At 33.7% G+C, this 14,175-nt stretch overlaps 1 protein-coding gene across 1 annotated transcript in view; it reads right to left on the bottom strand.

The window, feature by feature from the left end:
- Positions 1-14,171, bottom strand: part of LOC109396776 (sperm-associated antigen 16 protein-like) — a 93,140-nt gene extending 78,969 nt beyond the window's left edge. The window contains exons 1-2 of the mRNA XM_019668906.1: positions 14,137-14,171; positions 6,035-6,142 (exon numbers count right to left, since the gene is read on the bottom strand). Of these exons, the coding sequence (XP_019524451.1) occupies positions 6,035-6,142; positions 14,137-14,171 (143 nt within the window). The remainder of the gene's footprint in view (positions 1-6,034; positions 6,143-14,136) is intronic.
- Between the last annotated feature and the right edge of the window lie 4 nt (positions 14,172-14,175).

Raw genomic sequence — 14,175 nt, 5'->3', positions numbered from 1 at the left:
CTGAATTTTAAAAAATAATAACAATGTGATGATTAGAAAAATCTAGGGATGACAGCCTATAGAGATATTGATAATAATAGCTGACATTTGCAAAGCACTTTGTGATTTACAAAGCTCTTTAGTATGGATTGTCTTATTTAATTATCACATCACTCCCTAGGAGTTAATAATATTATGTATAATTACTCCCAGTTTAACAGTAAGAAAACGGAGTTAATAAGTGGCAGAACACTGGAAGCTAGGTATTTGAACTTTAAATTCAATACTTTTTCCAAGGCAACTCTCCCCTAGATAAATATTAAGCTTATAGCTTTATGCTCTCTCTGATTTTTCTAGATAAATCATGAAATACTATCAGTATAATCAAGACAATAGATAAGTTATCGGTAACCTGGCTCTTTTTGCATATTAAATATTTATTACTAGAAAAGTATTTAACACCAATGCTCACCCCGCTTTTAAGAAATAGTCTTAAGTGTAAAAAGAAAAATTTTAGGTTAAATTCCATAAAGGGAATCCCATGTTTATCACTAATTCTTATTGGAAAAAAATCACCACAAGTCAAATATGAAAACCTGTGTGATGAAATATTACAATTTGGGGCACACCTGTAGCATGAAAGATACAGCTTGGGGAATATTTGACAAAACTTCATTCTCCATTTTCTGAGAACGTCTCCAATATAATTAGGCTACAGGGACACTCTGCACTAAAAGGTGCTATGAAAGCACAGCATGGTTAATACTCATTCAATGATATAAATATTAGGCATCTACGAGTCAAACAGCTTTCTTTCACATGTTCCATCCATGTCAGATTAAAGCACATAAATATTTTCCTTTTCTATTTTGTTCAAGTTTATATAGAATGAGACAGACTTGAGATATAACCTAAGCCGTTGAAACTAAAAACTATATTTTAGTACATATAGTATATTTTATAATCTGTGAGTAAACACAAAGAAGACAGATTTCATTTGAATGATATCTGTTTCAATCATGGTTTCTTTTAACATTAAGTTAATTTTCATGGGTAAGAGTTTACATGGTTTTCATTATAATTATTAAATATAATAGTTAATAAACAACCAATAATCAACAGCAATTATTGAATGTCACTGGGGCAAAGCTCTCATTGCACAAAAAAGCTCTATCTATTCAAAAGAAAATTATAAACTCAAGCAATAAATCAAAGGATTCAGAAACTGAAACAGTATGCCAGGCAGCACTCTGAAAAATTTGCTGTGTCAAATTCCCAGTGCATCCATTATGTGTCTATACAAAAATCACGGGGAGCATCAGGGCCAACAGTGCAAATCACTTCTGAGAAATAGAACTGAGAATAGATAGAATGCTGGTTCTAGTAACACATTATTCTGTGGATCATCATACACTGCTTTCCAAAATGTAAAATGCCCAAGAGTATATCCATAAATAATACGGAATTTGTATAACTTGCAAAAATGTTTCTTAAGTGCATATAATAACTGAATAAATGACCATACAAATTATCTTTTATTTACTTTATAGTAGGAGCTTATTTAAAATGTTTCCTTCAGTTTGCAATACAAAGACATTTCTTTACATTAAATTATTTTACAAATATCTTAAAAATACCATGTTCCTATATGTTCCTATATAAACAGGTAGTCCTGTTTATCTAATTTTTGGTTTTAGCATTATTCTTTAACAGAGAAAGCCCCTCTTTAAATATGTTTAATGAAATTAAAGAACAAAGCTTGAGCTGTCTGTACTCCACGTCTAAGCACTGATTTCCCATCTAACATTGTCTTAGATGAGTAGATTCACCCCAAGTCAATACATTCACATATTTGATTTTGCCAGAATAATATTGTCTGTTTATCTAAATGCACTCACTTAAAATTGCATGTCTTCTCTTAATTTTAGGAAAGAAAAAGAAAAAATGCAGAGAGATTCGGCTTCTAACTGTTAAGGTTCTCCTCTATGCATAAATTCATGCTAGAAAATTACAAAATTACAGTTTCCTTTGGGGAATTTTCAAATACTGAAATTCCCCTACTAGGAATACACTAGCTCTTTTCTTCCTCTCTGCTTTCTACAATTTTAATATTATTTCACAAATTAGCTTATCCTCACAGGAAAAGATTAGATAAACCTTGAAAAGATTATCCAAATACATAAGGAAGTCAATATTATGTAACAAATTAACCGTCTCCTACATAACCCCCTGCATTCCACTCTTATTAATGAGTTGCAATTGTGAGAGTTCCGGTCATCTGTTCAATTAATTTGCTACTGAAGCCTTTGGCATTCTTTCCAACTAGAACTTAAATATAATTCAGTTCTCCAGAATTAAAGCTCTGGCACATTAACCACCATCCACCTATTAGCCTCATTCAACTCTTTATTTTTAATTAGCCCAAAATAAATAGAAAACAAGTCATTTAAAAAAATAACATACTCAGCTGCCTGTTTGTAGTGTTTCAAGTCTTTCCTCAGATTTTTGTTCTCATTTTCTAAAAGCATATTCTGGGTGTAGACATCTGGAACGTTCCCAACATCTCTAAGTTCAGTTACTCCCTTCTGTATAAACTCATACCTAGGACAAAACCAAACAAAAAGCTTTATGCTGTTTCTTTCTACTAAATTGGCTTAGTTTATGTACAATTCAAAAAGTTAAGTCTTAGGGAATGACTATAGAAATTAATTGCAACATTACTTGTGTAAATTAAAATGTCAATGTTCATAATACATTTTTAAAATAAAATATTCATGAATTGTTTGATACTAATATCATCATGGTACATAAAATAGAACTAAACATCTCCTACTAATCTAGACATTGGTGAAATTTACAAAATGGTTCAAGTACCTACCTAATGGAATTTCTGCTCTAGTTTGGATGGTGATATGTTCTATATGAAGTAAAACAAAGCAGGATAAGAGGGATAGAGAGACTGACATGGAGAGTGATGGGGGGGGTTGTGCTATTTTATGTAGGATAGCCAAAAAAAAGTATAATCAGCACAGTAATATTTGAGCAGAGAACTAAAGGAAATGAGGGACTAAGCCATGTGGATTAGGGAGAGGAACATTCCTGGCTGATTAAACAGCAAGTAAAGGACCAGGGACCAGGAGGTGTTTGGCAAGTAAAATAAAGAATAAAAAGCCAGTATATCTAGAGTACGTAGAGCGGGAGCCAACTAACTGAGCAAGAGAGAGAGTGGTGAAAGATGGGTCCGGAAGACAGCGGGGAGCTAGAGAGAGGAATGTGAGTTTACTCTAAGTCAGATTGAAGCCACTGGTAGGCTGGCGTCAAGTGACACTGATCAGACTGGTGTTTCCAAAGGATTAGTCTTGCATCTGTTTAAAGAAACTGACTCTAGAGGAGCAAGTGTAAAATCAGAGAAACTAGTTTTGAGGCTGCAGGAATAAATANGTTCCCACGAGACTCTGTTCTTCCTTTTCCCTCTGCCTGGAATTCCCTTTCCCCATGTTTACATATGGCCTCCTCTCTGTTTCTTCAGATATCTGAGAGGCCTTCCCTCCCCCACCCCCCCCACACCCCTGTTTACACCAGCAGCCCTTTTCCCTCTGCCTCCTTTGCCCTTTATTTTTCTTCACAGCACTCATCACCACCTGAGTCATGTTACATCTGGCAACACCCACAGGTAGCTAATGGTTCCCTTATTGGACGGCACAGCCTTAGAGAGTGTAAACAACATGGAGGTGCAAAGGGGAAACGAAGCCTGTCAGTGAGGTGGAAGGACACGCAGAGCAGAACACTGCCGTAGAAGCTGAGGGAGGACAGGAATGAAAGATAGATAGGACGTGCACTTAGGAGGAGCAGGTGGGGTGAAAGCCAGACTGCAGGGTGTTAAAGCACAAGTACAATGATGTTTTGGGAGTAAACAATCAAACTGAGAATATTTACAATATCTATGTGACAAGACTAAGACAAAAAATGCTACTCAAGGTATGAACCAACATCGAACAGGTTCCTCAGGAATAAAACTTATAATAGTTTTTATGGACCTCAGGCTCAGATGGATATTGTGGCATGTCAGCTACCAAATAAAAACAAGGTTTATAAAATAGTGTCTTAACTATGAAAGACATTATAGCTCCAGTGATGCTTTCCAGCCTTCATTCAACCAACAATTCTCTGCAAACATGCCACAGGCAGGTCACGTAAATTCTAGACCTCCACATTTAAAATAACAATTGGTCTCCATTTCCATATATAAGTACAGTTATATTTTTCTTTTCCAAGATGTCAAACTACTACCTGTATCATTCCTCTCCAGTATCTAGTACGAAAAATATTTTTACCTTCAATGTAACTAAAAACCATTTTTCCCTTAAAAATATCTATAAAGAAAATTTCCAAATAGTTATTTCAAAAACTTTTTTNATGAAAAAAGTTGCTATGAATATTCTTATACCAGTCACATACGAGTAAGATAGCTTTTGGTTATCTATCTTCATTTCTCTTAGAAAAATACCGAGATGAATTGCTGGGTTGCAATCTACACTTTCAACTTGCCAAAATTTGGTGACGATTAGTCCACCTGGGTTTGTCAGTTTTATTATCAATTTTGATAGTTTTATATATTTTCAAAAAACCAACATATGAATTTGTTGATTGTTTTCTTATGTTTGTCCCTTTGCTAGTTTGTTGGTTACAGGTCTTATTTTTATTATGTCATTTATTGTTCTTTCTGTGTATTTAATTTGTTCTTTTTCAGCTTCTAAAGTACAAGATTAGATCACTGGTTTAAAATTTTCTTCTTTTCTAACATAAACATTTAAAGCTATCAATTTCACTTTAAGCACTGCTTTGGCTGGATCCCACGCATTTTAAAATGCCGTATTTTCAGTCAGTTCCAAATATTTTCTCATTTCCTTCTTTGACTCATTGTGTTACTTAGAAATGTGTTACTTAATTTCCAGATATTTGGGGATATTCCAAAGAGCTCTGTGTCATCTATTTTTAATTTAATTTGGTTGTGATCGGACAACATATTTTGTATGACATCAATTCTTTGAACTTTAGAGAGAGACTTGTTTTATGGCTCAGCATATGATCTACTTTGGTGAGCACTCCATGTGCACTTTAAAAGTCCAAAGTAGAGCTCAATAAATGTCAATTCATTTGTCTTGTTTCGTAGACTTAGAGATGTTCTTATTTTTCTACTAACTGCTAAAAGAGGAGTGTTAAAATCTCCGATTGTAACTGTGGAAATATTTATTTTTCTTTTCTGCTTTATCATGTTTTGTTCCATGTACTTTGAAGCTCATACATTAACGCATGCTATGTCTTCCTGATGAATTGACTCTTCTGTCAATATGGAATTACCTCTTTTTCTCTGGTTCTCAGAATGCTCCTACAGCTGCTGGCTCTGCAGCCCCTCCCCTTGGGCCCTATGAGCTTGCAGAGGTGGCCCTCTTTCCCTAGAAAGAGCTAACACTTCCGCACAAGCTAGCAGATGCCCTCCTGCAGTTGTTCCTACTTCCTCCTCTCCTACCACCAAGCTAATGGTCTGACAAGGGAAGGAAGGGACCATACAGCCAAACTGCTGCAAGGGTTAATCAGTACGGACTAAAATGAACCAGAAAAAGTACCTCAGAGACTGGGTTTTGAGGTACTTGATAAAAAAGGGCTGTAATCTAAGACTGGATAAACAATACATTATTGACCTTGAACCACTTTCTTAAGACACTGGATTTTACAAGAAGTGGAGCAAGCACTCCAGTGAATGAGTTGAACTCACTCCTGGGGTGGCTCTTAGAAACTTAGGAGAAGTGATTGCCACCACTCAGCAAAGTGGAAATGCCTGCGCTACCCTGGCAGACAGTAGAGCACATGATAGCAAGAGACCAAACTTACTCATCTTTGTATTTCAAACACATAGTATACCACTTGGCACACAGTACATGCTCAATACATGTTGAATAAATAAATTTACCTGAAACCTTCTGCCATAACCAAGTTGCTTAACAGTGATTACATAGCTCAGAAATAAATAGGCCAACAAATATTAGCAGCTTACCCTTTGAGGTCATTAATTAATTTGTTTTTTTCTTGGACTGTTCGTTTGTGATGCATTCGATGAAAATCACGTTCTTTCTGAGCTTTCAGCAGCTCTGCTCTAGCTTTGCTGAAAAAAAATAATAAAAATAACTTTAAGAATCACTGTTAGTTCCTTTCTGAAAAAAGAAAAATATTTAGTTATCAGTTCAAATCCAGTATTGAGCAATTCAAAAAAGATAAATGAAAAACAGATTCCATTATAATTCTCATCAAAGAATCCCAACCAAAATAATGTATATGGGGATGGCGGTTGCACAGGCAAAAGGCGAAAAATAGCATTCATTCCATTTTATTTAAGTAAAGGCAACTAAAGACAAGCTGTCAAAATAATTTATAATCTATCTGCTTCCAAGGAAAATGTGTTTATAAAATTGAAATACATACAAAGCAGGATAACTTAAAATACTTACAAATAAAGGAAAAGACTTCACAAAATTTAATTCTGAACTTGCTTGAATAGTTAAGAGAATGCATTGGGTTACTTAGTTCTCACAATTGTGAAAAAGAAAGCATAAGTTTTGGAAAACCAAGATCTTATCCTGGTAATGCATATGAGGAACACACATCACCTGCATATCATATTACTAGAATGATTGGTAACTTGATGAGAAAGGTCTTTAATATTGTAATACAGAAGCATTCTTCAAATGGATAGATCTTCTGTAAACCCCTGGCATAAAGCAAGTGTATTAATTCTAAGCCCAAGCTGTATGTGAAAAATTAATGGGAATATTTCAACCACCCACGTAGTATAAGTTAGTTTCAATATAAAAATGTAAAACATAATTTAAGATGAAAAAGTAGTTCTCTAACAGTCTTAGTTAAATGACAAAGTGCTACTGCACTGAGACTCACATTCTGAAAAATGGATGGATTGAATTAGAGGGCTGACATCTCACAAGAGGATCAGAATGGAATAAATCTGCTTCTCTGTATCACAGTATTTCAAAATTCAGATTAACATAAAATAAATGCAGACAAACAGGTTTCTGCTTTAGGGGCTATGTCAGAGCAACCACTGAGGAGATGGGATGCTGTCAACAAAGTGGGATGAGCTTAGGTGTGCAGGCTCCTGAGAGAGCATATTCTGATCAGTGGGGCTTCTTGCTGCAAGATCAAGTCACTTGTGGCATATGGTGACTGTGACTCATCCATTCTTCCAGCTTTCTTTCTCCCCTACCCCATCTTCCCTTTTTTGGGGGGTGGGGGGTGGAGAGGACTTGTATTGTTCTTTATTTTACTGCCACTCTTGTAGTCTTTATTACATGTAAATAAACAATGTGTCACAGTACTCAGGGCCTACTCCCACCATCCAACCCTCAACTTTGTTTCCATACCAACATCTTGAAGGTGCAACAAATTGTTGATTAAAATATTCAATCTTGAACAATTATCTGAGGAATATGCCAATTATTAAATGAACAAATAATTTATTCTTTCTAGGTTTTCACCCTCTGTGTGAGTGAATAAAAGATGAACCCAAAAAAGACAGACCCCCTCCGCCACCACCATCAGCCTAATGAGTGGTACATGAAGAAGAGGAGAAAGTTTCAGTAGAGTGGTTGGAAAAGATAAATGGCTGAGTTCACATTTTGTTGTGAAAACATAAGAACATCACACTGCAATTCGCATTCATCTAGAATAAAGTATGTAAAGTGGCGTATATACTGTCTGGCACACAGAAAATACTCGATGAATGTTATGTAATCATTATCATATTACTATTGAGTAGAGTAGAACAGATATATTGAATTCCTGTAACAATTAGATTTATCTACCTAAAATAGGGGGCATACCAGTAGGTAAATGCCCTCTGTTGGACCAAAAATATGAGAATACATGATTATTAGTAGCACTCTGTTTCTTTATAAAAGAATTTAAAACTTTTATGAGCATCCATTTTGCATCTATGAAAACGGTCTTACTTTCAGCAACTTAATGAATTATATAAATGAGCTTGTTTTATTTATCTTGTCTGAAATGTAAATCTATAATAGGTTAAAAAAATACATAGAAAAATAATGTTGCAAAGTTTCTTAAGCAGAAGCACAAATGTGTAGCACTGCATCAACTCACTTTTAAAATATACAGTTAAAGGCCTAGGTGTACTCATCCAAGAAAAGAAAGCATAGGAATTGATTGAAGTATTAGACCTTAAAGTTTTTCTGACCATTAAATTGGTTTTCAGGGACATGCTTTCTATTTGCACAAATGAAGTCTACTCAGTAAAACAATTTAAATTCATTTCATGGTGATGCTTCTCCTGTTATGACCTTCCTGCTGTCCATATGCTTAATAAAAGGGAAATAAATGTTGTACTAAAAATAAAGTTTAAAATAGTCANGAAATGAAAGTGGAACTGGAATAGGTATGAAAGAGCAGGAGATGAGGAAGTAGCAACAGAGAGATATGCCATAAAGCAGAGCCTAGGAAATCAAGATGAACCTAGAAGAAGTGGAAGAAAAATATATAAAATATTTTTCCAAATACAATATGATTTTCCAAAATCGTATCTATGTATGATTTGTAAACATGTATGCTTATGGGAATGATCCAGCAGAAAGGGAAAAAGCTTAGGATTCAGGGGAGAGAGGTGGCGACTGCAGGACCAATGTCCTTGAGTAAGCCAGAGAAGCTGGGATACAGTAGAGGAGGGGAGGCCTTAGATGACAGCGGGTATGGTTCAGCCTCTGTGACAGGCGAAAGGGAATGCCTCGCACAGAGGCAGCTGATTGGTAAAGAGGCAGGAGTTACGGCCCTTCTATTTTCTCAGTGAAATAAGAAAGAACATCAGAAAATCATTTACAGATTTGTAAATAATTATAATTTTAATCATTATAGGTAGCATTTAATAAAGCTCAATAAAAATAATCAGATCATAAAAAAAATTTCAAGTTAAAGCTATTAATAAACAAATCTCTACAAAGCTTGCTATAGATGAGCTAAACATTAGTTTAAAAATGCTTAATTATCAGTATTTTCATATTATAACTCTTAGCTTTATTATTACACATTAATAGTCATGTTTTTATGTTCTATAGCTTATCCAACATAAAAGAACAGCAAAAGAACCCTTGCAGAATATGCAGAAGGTTAAGATAATTGAATCAATATTAAATAATATTTTCCACAATTTCTAAAACAACAAATAGATAACCATTTAATCATAAATTCACTGTTTTATCCATATTTAGAATGTGTTTATACTTATCTCAGAAGAAAAGACATATAAGGATTGGTTAACATATTAGAACATAAAGTTTTTCTGAGCTTAAAATTGGTTTTCAGCAACTTACTTTATTTAATGCAGAAAAAATCACTGATTATTTCAACAAGAATAAAAGTGATATATAGTCCTTCCCTAAATTAAATGTTATGTAAATAAATAAATATGTGGTAAGATAAGTAAAAAAAATAAAAAAAATAACACAACACATACTACGTCATATATATCTTAGGACACTCAAAAGTCATTTATCATGCAAAAGTTATGCCATCCATGTAAAAAATCAAATATGATTTTAAACTCACTAAAGTTATTTTAAGGTAATTAGGAATACTAATCTACAAACTCCAGAAATATATTTCTCAGTAAAACCTACATTTTCCTGCATAATATTTTTTTGGTTTTGTTTCAGGTGTGTCTGTGTGTGTTTTAACAAAATATGGCCTTCTTTATTTCTTCCTCCTTAGTCATTTACCCTTAGAATAAGACTAAAAATAATTTAGATAGAAAAAAGATTGTCATGTAACTATTAGGAACTGGAAATAAAATTTACTACCAACAGAACTGCCAATGAATTATTGCCAATAAATTCACATTCGTGATTTTCATATTCACCATAAGGTCCATAAAACTACTTACAATTATCCAGAAACAGAGAATATACATATATTTCAGGGAGAAAGCGCTTAGGCTTTCATAAGTTTTGTGTATATGCCAAAAGAGTTTCAGGCCCTCTGTCACAAATGACAACTAATACAATACAATTTCAGTAAACGTAAATGATGTCATGAGAATAAGGGCTATTTTTCCTTCAGGCACAGGATATAAAAGACAGGGAAACAGTCATCTAGACAATAAGAAGCATCAAATGAGCATCTTTCTTCCATGTTTTCCGAGTGAAGGAAATACTTCACCAAAGATGACAAAATTCCCTTAAGTACGGCCCAGACTGATGATGCTGGAATCGCCAGCGCCATTATGATGAATCACTGTAACAAGACAGTCCTTCACAAGAAAGATATAATACAGTCGAGCAAGTTTAGTATTGGCCCCATGATTCCTCACACCAAAATGGAAAACAGGCACAAATTCGAACTGTAAATCAAAATATTCCTTAAGTTCTTTCAGTCTCCAGTCAAGCTAAAAGATACCTTTACTGGCATTTTTTCAAGATTCCCTTGTATAAGTTCCACACTTCAGCATCGATGTTGGGAGATGGGTAGACTGTCTCTTACTGGCTGTGACTGGCTGCTGTTTACTATGGCAGATCTCCTGACCTCTCTAAGCCCATTTCCTTGCCCACATAATGGAGACATGATAGTGGCTTCCTGCTATATAGTTCTTGGGACAAATAAATGGGATAATGCATGAGAACACACTGTGTTTATAAGAATGATACGAAGTGCATTCCTGAGTGATAAACCTTAGGCTTCATCTGTAAATATTTTTAAATCTTTCATATTTAATAAATGCTATATTAATTTTGGCTACAAAATTTATGTTAAATATTCACTCATAAGCTTGTTTTTTTGAAAACACAGTACATAAATAAATCTCTGCATATATATTTACAGAACTGAAATTTAATATATTAGCACAAACATTAACATAATATAAGTCACAACATTCCTGTGTTTAACTTAATTCTGATGGTGGAAAAAACAATCTTACAACATGGCACATAACCAGAAGCCAAGTCCTAATCAACTGAAGAAACAGCAATAGGTTTAAATGCTAAAGGAACAAAAACTTGTTCTGCAGTATTCACTGAGAGACAGTAATATATACACCACACATACTTCCCACACATCCTGGGCAACATAAGGGATTTTTCAAGTGTAATTTTAATTCCAGGCTCTGCCTTTACACTTAACCATTCCCAGAAAGTTTTAACTGCACTGCCCATATTTGAGTAATTATATATATTATGCCAAAATATATTGGCTAAAAGTGGCAATATTTACTTTTTGAAATTACAGGAATATACTAATACATATTTTATAATTTCTTCTATAATTAAGAAAAAATATAATAAATTAGTAATCAAATATTATAAATAATTGCACCATTACCTGTGATGGCATTTTTATTACCACCCAACCATCAATACAGTCCAAACTAGGGAGAACTAAGACTTGAATAGGAAGTAAAAAAAGAAAGAAAGAACGAGAATAAAGACCCTGTTTTCCAAACATTTGGCTGTAAAGGGAAGAAGAGTTAGAGGGTGGGAGGTAATTAGAAGCACAGGCAAAGATGTGCAGGAATGGACATCTCCACTGAGTGGGTCCCAGTGGAGTGAAGGAGGCGGCTGACTTCCGCTCAAGTAAGGGTACTTAGGTGCACTACATGTTTTTTCCATTTAACCCTGACTTTAATTTTGCCTCCGGGAAAATTATCATTATCCACAGAGGACTTCTAAAATCGACATAAAAATATCATTCATCAAATGCACAGCGAAGACTGTTTTATGGGTCACAGAAAAAATTCCTATCATATTGACACATACGTGTGTGTATAATGTATTAAATATACATATATTTATATATATTATGTATGTATCATATAAATATAAAATGCATACTATATTATAAGTGCATGTAAATTTTTGTAAATGGACAAAAAACATAATTTGCACAAAAAGTTTTCTGGGCCATTTGGTTTCTGTTGCGACTAGTTAGTTAACTTTGCTATTGTAGCATGAAAGCAGCCATAGACAAAAACTAAAATAAAGGTCATGGACTGTGCTGTACACCTGAAGCTGAAGCTGAATAATACTGTCAACTATAATTTAATACATATATAATCACAGGATGTGGAGTGCAGCATAGGGAATAGTCAGTGGAATTGTAACTGCTACAATATATACGATGTCAGAGGGGTAGTAGATTGGGGGAGGAGGGTTAGCACTTTGTGAGGGGGGTAAATGTCTATTGCATTGTTTTGTACACCTGAAACTAATATAAAAATAAAAGAAAGGTCATGGCTCTGTTCCAATAAAATTGTATTTACAAAATAGAAGGCAGGCCAAATTTGGCCCAGGTGTCTTCGTTTGTTCACCCCAAATTTAAAGGATTTACTGCAAGTACTGTTTGAGGACTGAAAGGACACAGCCAAATTTTACTACCCAGGTTTTTTGATTTGGGGTTTGTTGTTTTTTACAAACTAACAATGGAGAAATCTGTTCTGTTACTCTTTATAAGATTAAAGAACTCATATCAATGATATGTGTTTTTTTTTCATAATAAAAATGATAAAGGTAATATATTTAATATCCCTATCATCCTACCATGCAGAATAGATAAAGGTTTCTGATCAAAGCCAAAAATGTTTCATGTAAAATAAAAATATCAAATACAGTGTAATCTCAATATAAACAATTTGTAATCTCATTACAAACTGGCAGCCAGAGATAAGGATAAAATTATTTGAACCATAGTGCTACAAAGCCCATATAATAAGGAAACATTTTAGAAAAATTTTACTTTATGATTGTAATATTATGCTAAATGTAATGCTTACTTAGTGTTCTAAAAATCCTAACATAATTGTAGCTTCCTAAAATTTCATCTCAATTCAAATTGCTAAATCTGAAAGGATAATATGACAGGCATCTAATTGTTAAGAGCATACCTGATTCTAGATTTCCCCAAGGAATCATCTCACTTAGACTGGCCAAACATTAGGACACTACATGTCCTAATACATATTCTCAGGCGAAAAGGTAACTGAACCATATTCATCTTTCATTTCATTAGTACTGCAAATTAATCATCTATCTACTTTTACAAAAATGTATTTTCTAATACATTTGTAATTACTTTTAGGGACATTTTTATAAAAATGATTCACAAAATTTCCAGATGTAATAGGAACAGTATTATTTTTCTACCATCAATTTGCTCTTTTCCTAAACTGTATTAATGAAAAAATGGTTCTTCCCACTGAATTTATTAACATTAGATATGCAATTTAACATAATAAAACTGACTTCTCTGTATGTGATCTAAGTAGATGAGAACCACAAAAATCAGAAAATAAAAATTATGTCATGGTTAGACTAGTAGAAATGACAAATTGCCCCTATATTTAAAATTTGTATTAGCCAAAGAACACTATAAACATCTCTATATGTCACATTATTCCTTCTTTCTATAATATGCAATGGCTTTTAAATATCAAACACTATAACATTCTTTAGCAAAACATTGTTAGGACACAAAAAACATGCCTGATGACACTATGGTAGCAAAATAATGAAGACAGCATTCCTGCTGATTTTTATAACAAGTTATTAAAATTTTCAATTATAACTAGAAAGTCTTGTGTTCAGGCATTATTTGAAAATGTTTCCACTTACATCTAAATGAAGGAACATTTATAGAAAAAGAATCAATCAGTTGTGTGAATAGAGAAAGGCATGCCATCACAATAAGTAAAACAAGCAAAGCAGTATCATTAGTAGGATGTGTTAATGAAAGAAATATTACTCTTACTAATTACATAGAAGATATTAGGAAATTATTTCATAAAATAGCTTTGTATTATGTCACAACAAAGATATTCCATTTTCTTGATTTTTGAAAATCACCTAAATTTGAGTATTTCAGAAAGATGTTTAATATACACATATTTGAAATTGATATCCTGAGTATGTGCACTTTTGTATTTGTGTGTGTGTGTGTGTGTGTGTGTGTCGTGGTTTCAGTAGTGGGGATGGGAAAGGTTTCCATCCATTTCATCCATTTTGTATAAGCGAGTGACTTGTTGAAAGTGTACATGTTAAATACTGTTAGCATTTCTAGAGAACTATAATATTTAGCTACATAATTACTTACCATTCAGACTGAAAGCAATCCAGAGTTCTGGTCATTCCC

Source organism: Hipposideros armiger, unplaced genomic scaffold (genome assembly GCF_001890085.2).
Source record: "Hipposideros armiger isolate ML-2016 unplaced genomic scaffold, ASM189008v1 scaffold_543, whole genome shotgun sequence".
Lineage (NCBI taxonomy): Eukaryota > Metazoa > Chordata > Mammalia > Chiroptera > Hipposideridae > Hipposideros > Hipposideros armiger.
This window is presented reverse-complemented; position numbering and strand designations above follow the sequence as displayed.